Source organism: Netta rufina, assembly GCF_964035555.1.
Source record: "Netta rufina genome assembly, chromosome: 9".
In the NCBI taxonomy this organism is placed as follows: Eukaryota; Metazoa; Chordata; class Aves; order Anseriformes; family Anatidae; genus Netta; species Netta rufina.
The window spans coordinates 12428709-12446584 of NC_140132.1; the positions used below are offsets into that span (position 1 = coordinate 12428709).

Consider the following 17876-nt stretch of genomic DNA (forward strand, 5'->3'; position numbering starts at 1 on the left):
AGCAGCTCAAGGCTGTGGTTGGAACCGAAGCAGCTGTGTAGCAGCATGCTCAGAGAGGCCCTGGGGTCCCCAAAAGCAAGCTGTGGTTGCCAGAAGGCAGCATTGTTGGGTTCACATGCTCTGGCATGTACAGCATGACATTATACATGGCTAACTGCCAGAAGAGAGGAAAGGTGGAAAAATGCACGTTTCTGAGAGCAGGGTGAGAAAAGGGGAGTGCAGTCTTTTCTGCCTGGGGTGAAATAGCCTCGTATTTGTACCTGCACTGACAGCTTGCCTGCTGAAAATTGGATAGACTTTTTTTTAAATTATGTCCATAAACCAGCAGTCCATTTCTCTAGCACAACCCTTTAAAAATTAAGCTGTGAGGTGCACCCTATGTTACCAGACACTGCATGAATGGTAACAAGCCAGCCTCGCCCTAAGCAAGCAGCTTGGAGGCATTTTTTGCATGCTCCAGTAATCTCTTCACCCCAACTTGTTTTTCTATCTCATAAATGTCAAAAGCTGTTTCTGTATCATAAAAGAAGAACCAAAGAACACAGCAGAAGGATACACCCTGAAGGTGTTAGTACATAACTCATAGGTACTTGCATGGCTAATCCAGAGACTGAACACCTACCATCAACTGATCCTCCAGTCCCTGCTGGTAGTACACATGGCTGGACGCTGTAGGGGAAGACCAGATAATACAAAGAAAGCACAGCTTGAATACTTTTTAACCTAGTAAGAAAAAAAGTTACACCAACTTCCTTCGTTTCATTACTTTATTGAAAGTGGCAGATCCCTTTCAACGTTTTTAAAAACTAAAACCATTGTTGCTTTGAATACTGGACAAAGTTTGTGGGGATTGTTTCCTTTAAAAAAATTACTCATTACACTGCAGTGCATGTGAGTAATAATACAAGGTACCTTACTGACACAATTTGCTACTGTCATGAACAGCAACTTTAAAAGCAGCAGGAGCCCTTTCTGCTAGGCTGCAGCCTCTGCCTTCCACCTCAGTAAATTTTGTTTCTGTACATTAACAACTTCTCCTCCTCCTCCAGAGGGAAGGAAATGGGTTTGTTCTGTTCTTCATAAATACAGGTTCCAAGCCTGCTCACCTCACAGTGAAACACCACTCTGCAGCAGCTGTCCAGCAAGATGAACCAGCAGCACCTTCTCTCTGCCAGACGAGAGCATAGTGTTTGCCAAGCCTGTATTTACCCATCAGAGAGGAACAGCAAAGGACAGGCATAAGCTAAAGTGAATGCAGCACTCAGGGATGAGGGAATGTATGCTCCTTTTGAGCTACTTTTAGCCCAGCACTTACAATCCGCAGGTCTGAATCAAAGTACCAAAAACCAAGCCTTACTGCTAACCATGTGGCCTATCTGTCTGTAAAAAAAAAAAATGCTGAACAGCTGCAGCTGTTGTTCTCAGTGGCTTTGGGGTGAGCCACATCATTCACACACAAACACTCAGACAGAAAGATCTGCATGTCTCAGGTCCTGCTGACTTTATGGGAAAACCTTTACAATTAGAGAGCAGATTGCTAAGCAACCAGCTATCAGAAGTTATTCTCCTAAGTCTCCTTCTAGACCTTGAAAGTATAGATGGTATCAATTTGAATTAAAAACTTGTTTTATAAACTAGTACTATACAGAAAGCAAAGCTACTTGGGATGGCTCCACCGGAATACCTCTAAGCAGGCACTAGGGCCACAGATGCTTTCATCCCTCTGCTAGCAAACACCACCACACTGGAGCAGAGCCCTGGCTTCAGCAGGATTAATTCCCCGGCTGAAGGAGGAGCAGTAAAGTGACAAGAGGAGGAGAGAGGCCTAGAGGTTTTTTTTTTGTTTTGTTTTTTTGCAAACTCCCAACCACAGCATACAGACACCATTGCTGCTAGCCCTCCAATTGGAGTCTTGCCTCAAGCACTGCTACATGGTGTAGTACTGCCTCTCGAAGAGCTGAAGCCCTGGCAGTACTGATCTCTGGCTGTCGTGTTCCCCTCCACTCCCTTTTTAATCCTTCTGCAACATTTGAGCACATGCAGTAGGTGTTCACTGAGCTTAAAGGTGAGGACTGCCAAAAGCCAAGTATCTGATCCCTTCAGCTGCAGAAAGCACCAAGGAAGGGAACTCCAGCAGCTCCCAAACCAAATGTAACCGCTTTGCCCAGCCACTAGAGACCCAAGGTGAGTTCTGCTGTTGCCTGAATTAGACAAACCAAGGCTTAATACAAAACGATGTCCCAAAGACAAAACAGCAGCAGTCAAACCCATCCTCTTGTGAAACAAGCTAGGAAAGAGCAGCAGCAACCTACACCTTTTTTCCTGTCTGCTGCTGTAGTTTAAAAGCTTCTCTTTACTAGTGTACGAAGGAGTCGAAACAATCCTCCAGAACAACTGGAGAGCTGTTCTAACTTTCCCAGAGGCTGTAGTGCATCTAGAGCTTGCAAACATACCTGCATTCACACATAACTGCTCACAAACACTTCTTTAGGAAGGGCTGGAGGCTAAACCCATCGCACTTTGAAACATAACTGAAGGGAAGACAATCTCCCCTTCTTCCAGCAGGCGCCATTTATCAGTAACAAGCTGTGAATCAAACCAAGCCAACATGGATACATCCATAGGGAAACAATTAAAAACTGCATTGATTACATCGTAAAAACAATTAGACCACCCATCATGGGCTCTGCAAAAGGTCTAAATTGTACTTGCATTGCGAACCCCACCCTGGGTTATCATGGAAACACGTGTAATATGAAGGCTCTGAAATGTCCTGGAGTCCGTAACACAATGTTACATCCAACAGCAGATGGTGGTCTGGATTAGAGATGTAGTTCTTATGAAGCTGGAAAAAATCCTTCCCCCCCTTAAAACAGCAGCAGGGAATGTCTGTGTCAGCGGGCAGAGGTCAGGTGGTTCCGACTGTGTGAAAACCTGCGAGGAAGAACAGAAGAGGGGGAGCAGGTCACTGCTGCCCAGGGAAAGCCCTCACCTGAAGGCTGCTCATGCACACTGCCCTGACCGCCCTCTCTGGGGACTGAGAGACAAATCTAATTTTTTCTATCTAGATAAAGCTGTAAGTCTTGAAAGGAAAACACAACAATTTAACAAAACAGCCAAGAAGGTGCTTTCCCCCCCCCCCATGCCTTTAAGATTCAAGTTGAGGCTAACAAGAAATTTGGAGCATTGCTGTTTTACAGCAAGAAGCAAACAAGTGGCTCTGAGATTTTACAAACCTCCAAACAAGCACCAATCTAATGCCTCCGCCCCATCCTGCGCTGCCATTGCTAGGCTGCTACGAGTCAGAGACACGGAGCAGCTGATCTGCAGTCACCCAAGGCACATCTCAGCATCTCCTGCTCAGCTAGGGGCCAAAACCTTTGCAAGCATCAGCAGGACACGTCCATTCTGTGACCTCTGCTCTCAACAGAGAGGAGAGCTCTCTTTCCTGCTCTGAGGGATGAGCAAACCCCCAGCAGATTTGCTTGAAAGCTTTAATGACTTAGTAACAGAAAGCCTCAGGGATGGTCAGCATTTCCAGTCCTTAGTATCTAATGGTGTGTGTTTTTTTTGCACTTGACAGCCTAATTGCCACCTCAGCTACAAGACAGCAACTAAGCCAGCTTAAAGCCACCAGAAATAAAAGCTTAGAAAGCCCAAATTCAAGGATACACTGATTGGATTGGATTTCCATTACCATCCAGAGCACAGAGTGGCTCCTTTGGTCATACAAACAGCAAGATACTTAACGTTTGGCCCCTCACTGGTTAGTAAGCTAGAAGTAAAGTTCCTTGGTTAGTCAGGAAAGAGGGAAATTTTCTGATGGCCTACTGTGAGAGGGAGAAAAGCCACATTAATGCTAAATAAAGCCTAATAAAGCTGGGAACAGGACCTGACACTGCACTAGAGATGTGACTGAACATGGTGCCAGTAGTGGGGGCAAGTTTGGCACAGCACCTATCGAGCAGCACAGAGCTTAATTAATTCTACTGGACTATACTCCTTCACTGGCTTAATAACTAATTCCCTTCAATAAGAATAAAGATTCCTGATACGTGAAAGTGAGCAAGCAAAACAACCAACTGCAAGTAGTGCAATAAAGCACATGCCCTACAGTGAATCAGATTTCTCTATTCCACAAGTGATCCTGATGACATTTTGCACTGTCCTCACCACATGGGTAACAGGACCACCATGATGTCACATGAAGGATGAAGGCGAGCAGCAGCATCTTGCTGTGCTCTGCTACTTTCACCTACACCACAGGAACTTGTTCAATGTGAGACAAGACTCAAGGCAGGAAGAACTGCTTCCATTAAATGGAAAACACTTAGAAAAAGTGACTCTGGCTATTGGGTCAACTGTCACCAGTATTCACATCTTAGGTGCCCTGACTGCTCAGTAGCAAACTTGAACATAGTTACAGGGTATTAGCTACAGGGTATGACCGTGGTGCAGTTCACTCCAGCTCCACTCAGCCTGCACTCTCAAGGGCACTCACCTTTGTACCCGCTCCACCATGTGTGCTATCAGTTTGTCAGAGATGCCTGGGCAGGACTCCTCAGCCAAGCTAAAGGCATTCTCCAGCTCCTCCATAGCTCCCACATTGCCTCCAGTCTGCTTGTGCTTATCTTTAAGCTGCAAAAGCCAGGAACAGCGTGTTAGCTTGTCAGGCAGTGCAGACATTAAGTCCCTTTCCCCTTTAGGATGATTCCACAAGGGTGCAGGAGTACACCCACATTGCTCAGAGAAAAAAAAATAAGTCTTTTTGCAATCTAGAAGATAGAAGGCTGATATCTGGAGTTCAGGCTTTCCTCCAGGTACTAATAGCAATTGAAGTCCGTATAAAGCAGGCTCTGATGTACTGCCAAACAACCTAAGCAATATTAGCAATGGATCAACAGCCCCAAAACCACATGAGTAGCAACACAGCAAAGAACTCCAGCCATATCTGAACCAGTACAGTCACCTTTGCTGCTAAGGACAGCTTAGCACCCAGACTCATGTAAAGGCTTCCAGAAAGGAAAGGCAGAAAATACCCTACGGCCAGAATTACTCCTCACCGAGAGAGCTGTCCCAAGGGAACAAAGCCCACACACCAAGACCTCTGTGTGCAGTGTATGACCTAAGTGAAAAGCCTGTTTGCATTTATCATTTTTAGCATGCTCTCAGGGGGCCTCAGCAGCAGCAAGTCTGCATGCACATGATTCCTGTTGTTAAGCTGAAGTCGCTAAATCTTCATCATTACAGTTTGAAATAGCTAAACCTCCATCATTACAGAAATACTGATGTTGAGCCTGAAGGAGTGTGTCACTGGAAAACCCACAGTCCTATTTTCTACACGTCCCCACCTTCTCCACTTTAGCAACTAATGCCCCTTCCCAGCGTGCACCATTATGCAGTGGCCTGAACAACAATCAAAACCTTCTGCTGAATGAGAAGTGTCTGCCAGCTAACCACTGCCTGGTTCAATTAGGCAGTGCCGATAAGGAGCTTTCCATAAGCGTCACAATTCTTTGCCTGCACTTTGAGGATCAGCCTCTCGTTGTTAGAGCTCACCTTGTCCTGCTTTCTGGCCCCAGGAGAAGAGATGAATGCTAACCCCCAGCTGGAGCCAGCCCCATGCCCCAAGTCCCCCAGCAGAAACAAAGGGCTGCAGCCAGGAGCTGCTGCCTCGCCAGCGGGGCGCTGCTCAGGGACACAGCCTCAGCTGAGCCCCAGAACCCGGGGCAAGGGAGTCAAAGCAGCAGGAAGGAAAGGCCCAGAAGTCACCTCCCACAGGGAACTGGCACAGCAAGGTTGGTGAGGAGAAGCACAAAGACGCTCTCACTGGTTGGAAGAGCTCAGAGCTCCAAGTGCTCCCCACCCCAAAAGGCTCCTAAACAGAAAGGACTGAGAAGCAGTCAGTGACTATGCTGTATGATCAAACTGCCTGCATCAGAAACCAGAAGTACCCCTTTTTACCACACAGGTCTAGGCCTATGACACCTAGGCTTTCTGCCTCTGAAAGTCAAGCCCAGCAGACTACAGAAGAGGCCAGTGAGCAACATTCTCAGTTTCCTAAGCAGTGCTGTCTCAAGAGCACCAAATGCCTGCTTTTCAGATCAGACTCTGCTTTTTTGCCCTGCAAAACCCTCTTTCCACACAGCACTAGACCTGAGAAGAAAGTTCAAGTCCAGAGACCATCCTTGAAATAAAGCTCAGCCATGTGCTGGGCCACCCCAGAGCAGCATCAGTATACAGAAAAGAGCAAGTCATTATGATGACAGAAAGGGTTTCTGTCACCAGCACCTCAAAAAAAGACACAGAGGGCCCTGACACACGGTGTCTGTATAAGTTCTTTCTTTCTAAGCAGACCCTCATGTCCTACTGTCCTGCTGGGAGCAGCAGCTGCAGACTGTAGCCACCCCGATAATCATTTTCTGCTTTTGCTCCCTTAAAACACTTGGAAAGACAATTACTGAAACTATCCCGTCAATAATTGTAGCTTTTAGTTCAACTCCGCATCCACAAAGCAAGGAATGGGAACAGGGTGGACTTTCCAAACCCCTTTTCTTTGTCCACCTTCCAGACACCATACAGCAGGTACCACCTTGGTCTTGGCATGCTAGCAATAGTTGTGACTGTATGATACTGGGGTTAAGGAATGGGCTACCTCACCCCACTTCCCTTCTCCAAACCCTTAATGTTCACATATCCACGGCAGGTATCTCTTCATCTCCAGCCACCACAGACAGCAAAGTCTCGTACTCACCTCCCCAAAGACTGGGTGAACAAGCGTGGAGAGACACTGTGACCGTGGCTGCCTCTTGATGGGCTCGGTAGGCTAGAAAGCAACATGAAAAGAATTTTCAAGCAAAGGCAACAGTTTCCAGGGCATGCAAACCACTAAGCCTTTGATAATTTCTTAGCACCTCAACAGCAGCCCCTTTATCAGGTCTCAGGAAAACTACAGCCTGCATTACCCCAAGGATGTGGATGATGCAGCTCTGGAGCACTAGCCCTTGATAGCAGACAACAGTAAGTTTTAGAACGTGAGTCACTGGCAGTTTCCCCAAGACCCTCAGAGCTTGTTTTAGTTCTGAAGGAACTTCAGAACTTCTGAAGGAACAGACGGCAAACAGACCTTCTGGGAACCATGCAGAGCCATTCCTTTGTGCAGCTTGCTCAAGGAGTTGGGACGAATAGTTGGTGGGAATGTCCAGATTGGACCCTGGTCTCCATCCTCCGTGTCTCCATCACTGCAAACACAAAGGGGAAGGTCAAGACAAAGCCTCAGCTCCATACGCGCTGTTTTACCCATGCATTCCCACAGGCACAAGCTCTCCCTCACCTGATCATTGTATCACCACAGGGCTTCAAGCATTTCCCTACCCCAGAGAAAATCCTAAAGAGAAACCACGTCAGTCTCTACAGCCCACATACAGCATCACAGACCTGTGCCAATGTGTTTCCAAATCACTACAACCACCTCATGAATTCACCTACATGAATACACAAAACCACATACCCCACCTGTTGCCACAGTTATAAAGCCTGTTACTCTTTGAAAGGCTTTTTTTTTTTTTAACTGAAGGTGCATAACATACAGGCAACAAGAGCCTTGTTTTACTAGTTACACACAGCTGTTTCTTCTTAATACTTTTGGTTTCTTATACTCAAAGGGAGTGTAAGACTAAGAGGAGTACAGACAACCGGGTCCCACTGAAGAAGAGAAAAAAGCCTGTTCCTGCAGGCAGCAGCCACCTCCTCCCATAAGCAGCAGCTCTCAGGCCTCCCCGAGCTACAGATGATCCCCACCCCAGCTTGGGAAAAGGACCCAAGCTGCTTGCAGCAGGCTGCCCCAGCACGCACGGTCTAGCAGGGACAACCCCCTGCAGGGAATTCACACGTACATGTCAGAATCACCAGAACTCGAATCTTCTCCGTGGCCCTCTGACTTCCAGCGCTTGAACCGATCGATCAGCTCCATTAGGAATGAGGTTTTCTTCGTGTAGCGTGTGATGAATTTGTGCTTTAGCAACTCTTTAGCTGTTGGCCTCTGGAGCAAATAAGAAAAACAATCTGCATCTAACAGTGTCTGTACACTACACTACTCGCCAGGCTTCCCTGTCCACTCTGCAAGCTCAGCACTTCTTTTTCTCCAGCAGAGAGGATGCGTTGCCTCTAAAATACTCTACCCGGGTTCTGAGGTGGACAGCAATACTCACAAATCTAGGATCCTTATTGAGGCAGGCTTCCACAAACTCCTTGAAGGGCTTGCTGTGGTGACCCTCGAGTGTTGGAGGGTTATTTTTGGGGATCAGGAAGAGAACCCTCATAGGATGCAGGTCAGAATTCGGAGGCTCTCCCTTTGCTAGTTCAATGGCTGTAATTCCAAGGGACCAGATGTCTGCCTGAGAGAGGAGCAAGAACAGTGACTGCAAAAGAGGGCAAGGAGCAATTCTACAACATGGAAGCATGCAGCTTTGACACAGCTGAAGGGCTCATAACATGAAATCAGACAGGATGCTTCACGTTTAACAGACAAATTTCTGCAACAGATCCCGAACCATAGCAGGAAAGCACTGTTCTTGCTACAAGCAGCACTTCCAGTCCCTGCATTAACCCTAGCACTACACAGAGCAGTACCAAGCAGCAACTGTTCTCTTGCTCCCAGCTCACCTTGAAGTCATAAGCAGACTGTTTGATGACCTCTGGTGCCATCCAGAACGGAGTCCCAACAAAGGTGTTCCTCTTGATCTGTGTATCTGTCAGCTGTCCGGCCACCCCGAAGTCAGCCAGTTTCACATCTCCTTGTTCCGAAAGCAGCACGTTGGCAGCTGTTCACACAAACAAGCAGTAAGCCCAATGGTTTCTGAATGATCCGCAACCCACACAGAACTGAGCACTGAGAAGGGCCCTCCCATAACATCCCCATTTGCCCCATGGAAACCCTCAGTTTGGATTTCCAGTATCAGATTCATTCCCATGTTCTGACCTTTTGCTGGGTAACACGGAACAAATTTGTAGATATGGTTGGGGAATATTTCTGGGGCAGTAGCAAGGAGTAGATACAAAGGGCCACACAATAACTAGATGCGATTCCTGCCAACAGGAGGCAATTTGGCCTGAGATATCTCAAACGGTCTTGATGTTTTTTTTCAGAGCAACATTCAGCACAAGTTAAGCTGCAGATCCTTCAAAGCAGCTCACTTGTCCTGGCTTTGTACTGCTTCCCACTCGGTAGAAGAGAGCCACACTGCTCAGGTTCCCTACACATCTCCTGGCTGAGATGGCACGAGGTTTCTCTGCTGTTTGTTCACAAGCCCTCCTGCAGAGGGTCGGAGCACTTAGCATCCAGCTCTGGCCACCACCTACACAGCACTGTCCTGCCCTCCTGCTTTCCTTTGGTGCCCTGTGCTCAGCGCAAGACTGCTCCTCGGGTGCGCTGCACAGAGCCAGTGCCTAGGAAAATCAGTAGCAGGGTAAGACAATGCAGGCTACCCTGATTTTCTAGGGCTTTGGACCCTGGCAGTTCATTACATGATGACCAGCTAACACATGTGATGGGGTCCAGCAATAAAGACGTAACTGGCAGCCAGCTGATATTTGAGCACACCATTCACTGGTACCTTTGCTAAAGCCCCCCTGCCTGCCCAAACTGCAAATGCCAAAGAGCTACAGACCCTTACTGCTACTCTACACCTTAAAGACAAAAAACATGAGTTGCAATGAAGTGACAAACACCAGGTTCAGAAACAAGCAACCCAACAGGGAAAGCAGTACTAGGAGACAGTCTTTGAAACCTCTCTGATTAGTTCTGTGTAACACTTTGGGATCTGTCTTAGTGGAGATCACAGCTCTCCTTCTTGTAAAGGAAATTCCTCTTACCTTTGATGTCCCTGTGGATCTTCCTCTCAGAGTGTAGATAATCCAAGCCCTTTAGAATTTCCCTCAGGATAGTAGCTATGTAAGTCTCCTCCAAGGGCCCTGGTTTTAGCTGAAAAAGGGCAGGAAGATGATTTCGGGGTGAGCGATGCCTTGGAATCACAAGCCTCTCCATTTGTTACCTGGAAACCTTTTGCCAAGCAGGTCATATTCAGCGGGAAGCACCTACTGCACAGCCTGGTGCACACACTGCAAGCAGAACATTGGACATCGCGCTGCCACACTAAATGGAAAATCCTTGGAGGACTTTCTGCCAGTCTGTTAAAGGCTTCCCAGACAACAGCAGGACACTTGTGTCTTGCTCTGACTTGGAAATACACTGATGAACAGAACAGCTTCAGTTTCTCCAGATCACACCTCTTCGCTAGCATGCAAGGGCTGAATTTCAGCCATTGCAACAGACCAGGGAGAACTTTTCCCCTCTGGCTGTGGGGGAATAGGGTACTGTACCAAAGCTTTCCTCCTTTTAATGAGTTCTCCTCCTGTTGATTACAGGTCCCCCTAACTGCACCCTTCCTCCAAATCAGTGCAGACTCAGCAGTTTTCACTATATGACCATAGTTACTGCTCTGGAAAAACAGGCTTTCTAGTCCCAAGGAGAAAAGCAAAATCCTGTGAAAGAATACAGCACAGAAGAACTTTTTTCATGTGTTTACTCTGCATTTGTATTGCCATAAAATCCAAGGCAGCTTGTTAGACATTTGTATTGTTTAACACCTGGAAATCCTGATCGCAGACCAGATCCCTTCTGACCTTGATGCCATGCAAGCACTAAACAATCCCCGAAGCTCCTTCCAGGCACATAACTTTGGTTGGGTGAGCTCTATGTGTGTGTTGCTCAAAACCAGCTTGCTGCTGTCAAATTTCATTTCAGTGGCTTTTTCCACTGTAAAGCAGCAGAGCACCCTGGAGAACTGCATGGAGCTCAGCTGTCCAAGTACAAGCATTTCCCCTGCCCTGCCCTGCCCACCCTGCAGGCACAGGGCCGTCAACAAGATGTCCCGTGGCGAGTGAGCGCGTGGCTTGAGGACATTTCACAAACCAAGGCTCCAGCAAACATTTTTGGGGATCCACAGCTTACCAGATACTTACCAAATCCAGGGCTGAACCTCCTCCCAGGTACTCCATGATTATCCACAGCTTAGTGCCCTGCAAGCAAGAGCAAAGACAGGAATAAGAGCAAGCAGGCAAGCACAACACCCGAGGCAGCGAGACACACGAACAGCCCCCATACATAGTCCAAGAGACGCTGCACACCACAGCTCTCAGAGACAGCAGTGGAGCTGCTCCCGCCCTTGACATTTCCTTCTCTTGGTCCTTAGCTCTATCTGAAGAAGTTTTGTGCCACCACAGACACCAGACTACACAGCCCATAGCAATATGCATATTGTCAGGCTGGAGCCATTCAACAGCACCCTAAAGATCAAGCACATCGTGCCAATGACAAGAGCCTTGCAGCCTTTGATCTCATTAAAGGGATTGCAAGGGTACAGTCAGCAAGATGCTCTTTTCCTCCCCAGAGGAGAAATTTCCAGATTGAGGTTCACCAGATCCTGGTAGGAGATAAGCAGCAGGCCCATGGAATCTCAGCTTTCTTGGTGTTTTTGGCAGAAGGCTGAGAAAACGCATTATCACCCTTGAGAAATACGTCAGGAATTATCAAGGGACAAAGAGGTGAAGAGCTGCTTTGCTACAGACTCAGTGTCACACACACCTCCAGCAGCTGGCACGCGGAGGCCACTTTGATGATCACTACAAGCTTCCATTAGGGACTCCCGACCCTGTTTTCAATGGGAGCAATATCTTATTGCTTCACCGCTCCTTCAAGGACTCAGATCCTGCCCATTTCATCACTTCTGCAGCCCCTCAATACACCACTCCCTGCAAGGCCAGGACTGCTGCAAGAGAGCTGCAGTCCTCGATGGGTTAATTTGTAAGTGCTGCCCTGTACCTGCCAGCAGGCTAGTCTGCAGTGTAAGTCCAGCTGGCTTAGTGGTTTTGAGCCATCCACAATATCCAGTGCTCTGGCAGCCTTTTTGGGGCAGTGGAAACATGGGCAGCGCTGCCCAGAGGGCAGTTTGGGTTTTGGGCAGCAGCATTTCATAGTGAGGAAGCTGTGTGCTGCTGGAGGGAGTGCTCTAAGCTCCCACTTAGAGCAGAGAAACAGGCATTCCCCTGAGAAGAGCACACTCCACTTCCTGGCAAGGATTTCCACGCGCTATGTACCCAAAAGTAACTGGCGCTGTGTTGTCTGGGAGGGCAGGGGGTTGGGAAGAAGTATCACACAATCACAAGATCGTGATGCACAGTTTCAAGCTCTTCTTCTTTCCAGAGACAGCCTGGATCCTTCTAGAAATATAAAGCCCTCAGCAGTACAACCTTAAAACCATGGTATTTCCAAAAAGCACTCCACAAATTTCCTTTCCAGAACGGTCAGACCAGGGATGGACCCAGCTGTGCAGCACAAAGTCTGCTCTTCCCTGCAGTGCTCTTGGGACCATGTGAGGAACCTCGTTTCCACGTGCCCTGAAAGTGCCTTAAAGCCTGGCATCAGGTTTTAATAAAGGTTAGGTTTTAATAAAAACCACACAAAAGCAGCGGGCAGAGCCACGCTGACGCTCACGGGCCGGGCACCTGCCCACCACCAGCTGCAGCACCCGCTCCCAAACTGCTGGCAAAAGAATCACCACGGCTTTGTCCTACCTTCAGGTAGGAGCCGTAGTACCGGGTGATGTAGGGACTGTCACACTGGCTGAGCACCGTGATCTCCTGCTGAATGTCCTCAATTTCATCCTCCGCCTCCTCCAGATCGATGATCTTGATGGCAACCACCTCCTTGGTGCGGTTGTCGATCCCTTTGTACACTTCACCAAACGACCCTTTGCCGATGCGCTCCAGCTTGGTGAACAGCTCCTCGGGATCCACCCTGGAGTGCTAGAGCAGGAGGGAGGGAAGGGAGAAGTCAGAGAGAAGGGGAGAGCACCGTGAATACCCCCCAGGCCCCTTGTCATCGCATCTCCCTGCCCACACCATGCAATTCACCTGCCTTAATTCACCCCCGTGCCCTAAATGGTCTCCATGTGCTGGAATTTATCGCTGGCCATATCCGAGATGAGAACCAAAGCAGGCTTTTACCTGAGCTTTCTGCCCCTGCAGACTGTCAGGGGAGGAAGAGGAGAGAGGCCAGGAAGGAGAAGGTCAGCAAGCACCCCTACAGACAGCACCAGCCCTTCTGGGGCAGGACTGGTTTGGTCTGCAGCTCAGTCACAGGCACCAAACTGGTGCCAAAGCAGCTCCACGAGCAAGCACTCATCCGTGTTTGACTAAAAGGCAGGCAAGGTGTGCCGGAGCCAGCCTCCGTGGAAAGGCTGAGGTGGGAAAATGGACACCAAGAAGAGGCCAGCGGGGGCTCAGGAGGACGTTTCTCCAGTTTGCCTTCCTGCATTCACACATTTGAACGATTTGGAAGACTTCTACCCTACTCACGTGGAGGGTAACGCGTGCTGGGAACACAAACATCAAATCCCATCAGCTGCCTGCTCTGCTGTCAGGCAGCACCCAGCCTCTCCTCAGACGGAGCCTGACGTCTTGGGAAGGCCAGCAGCACGGAGCCCAGGCATGTGGCCACCCCAGAGGAGATGGGGGAGCTGCACAGACACCCCACCTGCAGCCCTGCTTTTCTGAACTGCCTCTGCTCTCACTGGCACCCCCGGATGCGAGAGCAAGGAGCATTTCCCTCGCGAGATAAGCACGTCCACTGGGAGGCTACCAACGGCCTCCTCAGACAAGTGCTGCCTCTGAAAAAGCAGCTGGGCTTCAAAGTTTAACTCCTTCACAGGAGGAACATGGACAAGAGGGGGAAGAATGATTTTCTGATTCGATTTCGTTCTGTCCAGCTGCAGACCAAGAGGTCCTGCTCTGCTTTGTGAGTAGGTTTAAAAAAAAAAAAAGTCTTTTTTAAAGCAAAAGCCATGGAAAATCTGGCCTGACTTGCAGGAAGCAGGCAAGCTGCTGGAGCAAGTTCTCCACACCCGGCACTTCTCCATCTCACCTCGCGCATGTCACCCCCAGAGGGACCGCTCCCTTGCGAGGACCTTGGGCCGAGCAGAGATTTTATCTCTGAGATTTTATCTGCATACAGCTGCATTCCTGCACCCACCAGCAGCCTCCAGCAGCAGGGCACCGCCGAGCAGCCCTAGGTGCTGCTTAATGATTAAGCCAGGCGGTCCTGGCAGGTGGTTTCCCTCCCTAACCCAGCTCTGCGGGGTCAGCTCCACAGGCAGCTCGCTCAGCGGGATCGCCACTGATCACAGGCGCTCCAGTCCAAGACCCAGGAGGCTAACAGGATAACCAAAGATCCCTCTGCATGCTGAACAAACGTGCTGCAAACAGACCAGGGGGGATGTGCAGGGATGGAAGGAGCTGGGGATGAGTAACAGGGACTGCAAAGGGGATGGGGAAAGGGTCTGAGCTTGAGAAATGCCAGAAGACCACACAAGAACGATGGCTGCAGCGCAGGAGAGAACAGTCTGGCTAACCCAGGCTCCCAAAGAGCCAGCAGCAGTTTCCAGCTCTCCACTGACTTCACGGGAAGGGGCAGCAGGGCGGCCCAGACGTTACCTCGCAGCCTCCCACAGCGCCGCAGAAATGCCACTCACCGCATCAGCCCCTCCACACATCAGGGAGAGAACGAGGATTGTCTCCTAGCAGCACCCGGCTCCACAGGAGCCCCAGGAATCCTGCAAGGAAACCTTCCTCCCCTCCTCCCTAGATCATTTTTCTATGAAAAAAATGAAACGATGAGGTGTAAGCCACTGCTCCCCTTCTCAGCCTGGCACAGCACATCAAAGCATGAGGACTGAAACTCTTCAGGAACAGGAAATCAAACAGAAGAGCACTGGCTGCTGCAGCCGGCTCCTGGGGCAACCAGCACCTTGTGCTGCAGGCTCTGTAATCATGGGCAACCTCCTGAGCAAGCTTCCCTAACCAGATACAGGTTTCTCACGTCCTCCGAGGAACAAGGAGGTTCAGGCAGAGGCGGTGAAGGAGACAGCCCTACCTGACGAGCACAAGAAAGCTCTGCCCAAGGGACTGATGGGCAGAAGGGACACAGCCCATCACACGAGGGGGGAACGGGGTCAATTGTAGGTACTGCGTTTACCCTGTCAGTGCCTGGTGCTTCAAAACTGACCTGGAAACACTTCAAAGACCTTAGGTGACACGGCAAGAGCGTGACCTGATGGAAAGAGCCACTCCAGCCACTGCTACAGTATCCTGGACTCCTGCTGCAGACCAGAGTCCATTAATGAATTTTTTCACTTTCTCTAAACAGGGAGAAAGAAAATAAGGAGGCGGTGGGGTGAGACATAGAAAAATAGGCCTCAACTCCAGCAGACTGCTGTCTGCCCAGCAGAATACCTTTTGAACTACCATCACAGATGCCATGGAAGGCACGGCCAGGTAGCAGGAGGCAGAGGCAATCCTGCCTTCCCACCACAAACTGAGCCAGATGAAATGACACCAGTCTGCAGGACACCTGCTCAGAAGCTCTCGTCCATTGCAGCTCCTGTTTGAGCTGCCACGTTTTTGTCCTGTCTGCAAATCTGAATTTTGGAGCTGAACAGCTGCAAAGACACCTGAAAAAAATGATCATTAGTAGAAAGTAACAGGAGGCAGATGAAACACTTCACATCTGCAATAAGCAGTCACAGGTGACCCGAAGAAGCTCCTCAGCATCTGTCAGCTTTGCTGACTGACTGCGGCTCCTCGTCCTGCTGCGACGCACGCAGCGCTTGAGGAACCGGTGCCTCATCGCACCCTTTTGCCTGCCTGAATGCCAGTAACACAGCAGATCCAGAGCAAAAGGTCTCACGCTGTTTCTCCCCATTGAGAGCAGTCAGACACTACAGATGGCTTGGAGACAGGCATGGAGGAGTTTTGAGAACACCCAGAGCAGTATCTTGGTCGTACACGCAGGAAGAGGAAAGAACAAAGAGAGGGATGAGGACAACCTGCAGGTAACGCAGGGTTTGGCAGCTCTGCCACCTCCAGCTGCAGAGACGGGCAGGATATCCCTGAGCTCCGAGAGGAGACTGGAGAAGGACAGACATCTGCCCTCATTTCACAGCTACAACCTGGAAAGATGCATTGGGAATAGAAACAAATGCTGTTGGAACCCCCACGGGGTCTCCTCTCCAGGCTGCGTCCAGCTGAGACTCCTGGAAGAGCTGCGTTCAGCATCACGAGCCAGCCAGCCCTGCACCCTGCTGGAAGCCAGAGCTCCTCAGCCTGGGGCAGCTCAGGCCCAGAATCCCTGTTCTACAAGGGAGAAGTCTGTAAGAGGGAAGCTGCTGTCAAGTCCCTCTCTGAGCTGCTTTACTTTAAGAACGGGAGCCCACTGGGAGTTTCGCAGCCTCCAGAGCTTTACATGGAGCTACGGCAGCATTTAATGTTACTTCTGACAGAAATACCTTCCAATCAGCCAAACAAGCAAACACCGTCGTCCTTTGCCACACACAGACGAAGGGTGAAGGTGGTTTTAACAAATCTCAGCTTCTGACCTCCTTTCCTTCGTTGCCTCCTCTCCTTCCAGGCTTCCCACCCAACATTTCTACTCGTTGCATGCCACGTACCAGAGACATCTGCAGCAGGCACTGCCACCTCTTTGGGGAAGTCAAGTTTAGATCTGGAAACATTTTAAGCTTCCCTGTACGAAATGGGTGCACACTGCTGAACCTGAGACAGTTCTGAGCTTCTGGAGTATACACAAGAGGGGAATTCCTGTCCAACACTTTGAAACACAAATATACTCTTTTGTCTGGGACTGCCAGCTTGCTTCACAGATAGCATTCTTTTGCCTCAGGGTTGGAAAGCACTGGCCAGAGAACTTGAGAGGCTTTTTCAAGGTCACATAAAGGAACAACAAAACTGGAAGCACAGCTGGCCTCAAAGCTTTAAACACCGTAATACAAATACACCACCCAGCAGACAAGAGCTCCCAACAAAGCCCAGAGGCCCGCTGCGCTGTGTGTACACAGCAAAGGGCAACCGCGAAAAGAAAGAGCACCTGATAAGCCCAGGCAGGAGAGCAGAGGCACAGAGGTAAAGCAGCTTCAGAACGTGCCTAAGGTAACTCAGCACGTGGGCAACAGAACAGGGAATCCAACACGCCTCGAGCCCCTGCCATCCCGATCCAAGCCCTACAGCCTCGCGATTTTCACAGGACCTCCCCACTGCCCCTTACAAGGTGGTTAAGGAACCTTCAGGCCAATTCCTACCGCTCTGCCAGCGAGCCTCGGTTAAATCCTTGGTGAGATCCCACCAAGGATTCCTGAAGAGACCCAAGGGATGGGCAACAGACTGCTGTCCTACCCCAGGACCAGACAGAGAGCCACGATATGACAAAACCTGGGAGTGCCTGACGTGCACAACTCAGAGATCAGACCCCCGCAACTCTGATAAGCCTTGTTACTGAGCACCGGGCACAAAAACCTTTGGAGCAACCCACTGAGCAGCTACAGAGCTCAGCCCCCAGCCAGAGGGTACCTCCCCGTGTCCCTTCACCCCCCCCACACCGTGCCTCACCCAGGCGCTACATTTGCATTTAATCCCATAAGCGCTTCGGGGACGCAGTTTATGCGAAAGACAGCACTCGAGCCCGAAGGCATTGCAGCTTTAAACCAGAAGAGGCCTCCCCCAGCTCCCCCAGCCCCCCTGGGCCGAGCCCGGGCACCCCCCGGAGGCCTGAGAGCCCGCGGGGCCCCCTCACCTGGCTGGCGAACTCCCTGAGGTGCGCCATGGCGGCGGGGCGCCGCTCCCCTCACGGCGCCGCTCCCCTCACAGGCCCCGCGGGCACCGACCCTCCCCCGCCCGGGCCCCCCGCCGCCCCTAGGGCTGCCGGTGGTGCTGCTGCCGGTGCTGGAGGTGCCGGCGCGGAGCCATCCCGG

The 17876-nt window shown here is 50.1% G+C and overlaps 1 protein-coding gene across 1 annotated transcript; it reads right to left on the bottom strand.

The window, feature by feature from the left end:
- Positions 1–753: 753 nt before the first annotated feature.
- Positions 754–17876, bottom strand: STK25 (serine/threonine kinase 25). Its single transcript, XM_084292428.1, has 11 exons — positions 17699–17876; positions 12634–12864; positions 11023–11079; positions 9874–9982; positions 8665–8822; positions 8211–8396; positions 7896–8041; positions 7127–7241; positions 6755–6826; positions 4502–4638; positions 754–2934 (listed from the first exon to the last, which is right to left on the bottom strand). The coding sequence occupies exons 1-11, from the start codon at positions 17726–17728 to the stop codon at positions 2895–2897; spliced, it is 1281 nt and encodes a 426-aa protein (XP_084148554.1). The 5' UTR covers positions 17729–17876; the 3' UTR covers positions 754–2894.

Excerpts from the sequence above, each read along its gene's own strand:
- STK25 (XM_084292428.1), bottom strand. The coding sequence starts at position 17,728 with ATGGCGCACCTCAGGGAGTTCGCCAGCCAG. Across the intron at positions 9,983-11,022 it reads GAGGTTCAGCCCTGGATTTG|CTAAAACCAGGGCCCTTGGA; the intron begins GTAAGTATCTGG and ends GCCCTTTTTCAG. Across the intron at positions 4,639-6,754 it reads TTCACCCAGTCTTTGGGGAG|CTTAAAGATAAGCACAAGCA; the intron begins GTGAGTACGAGA and ends TGGCTTTTGCAG.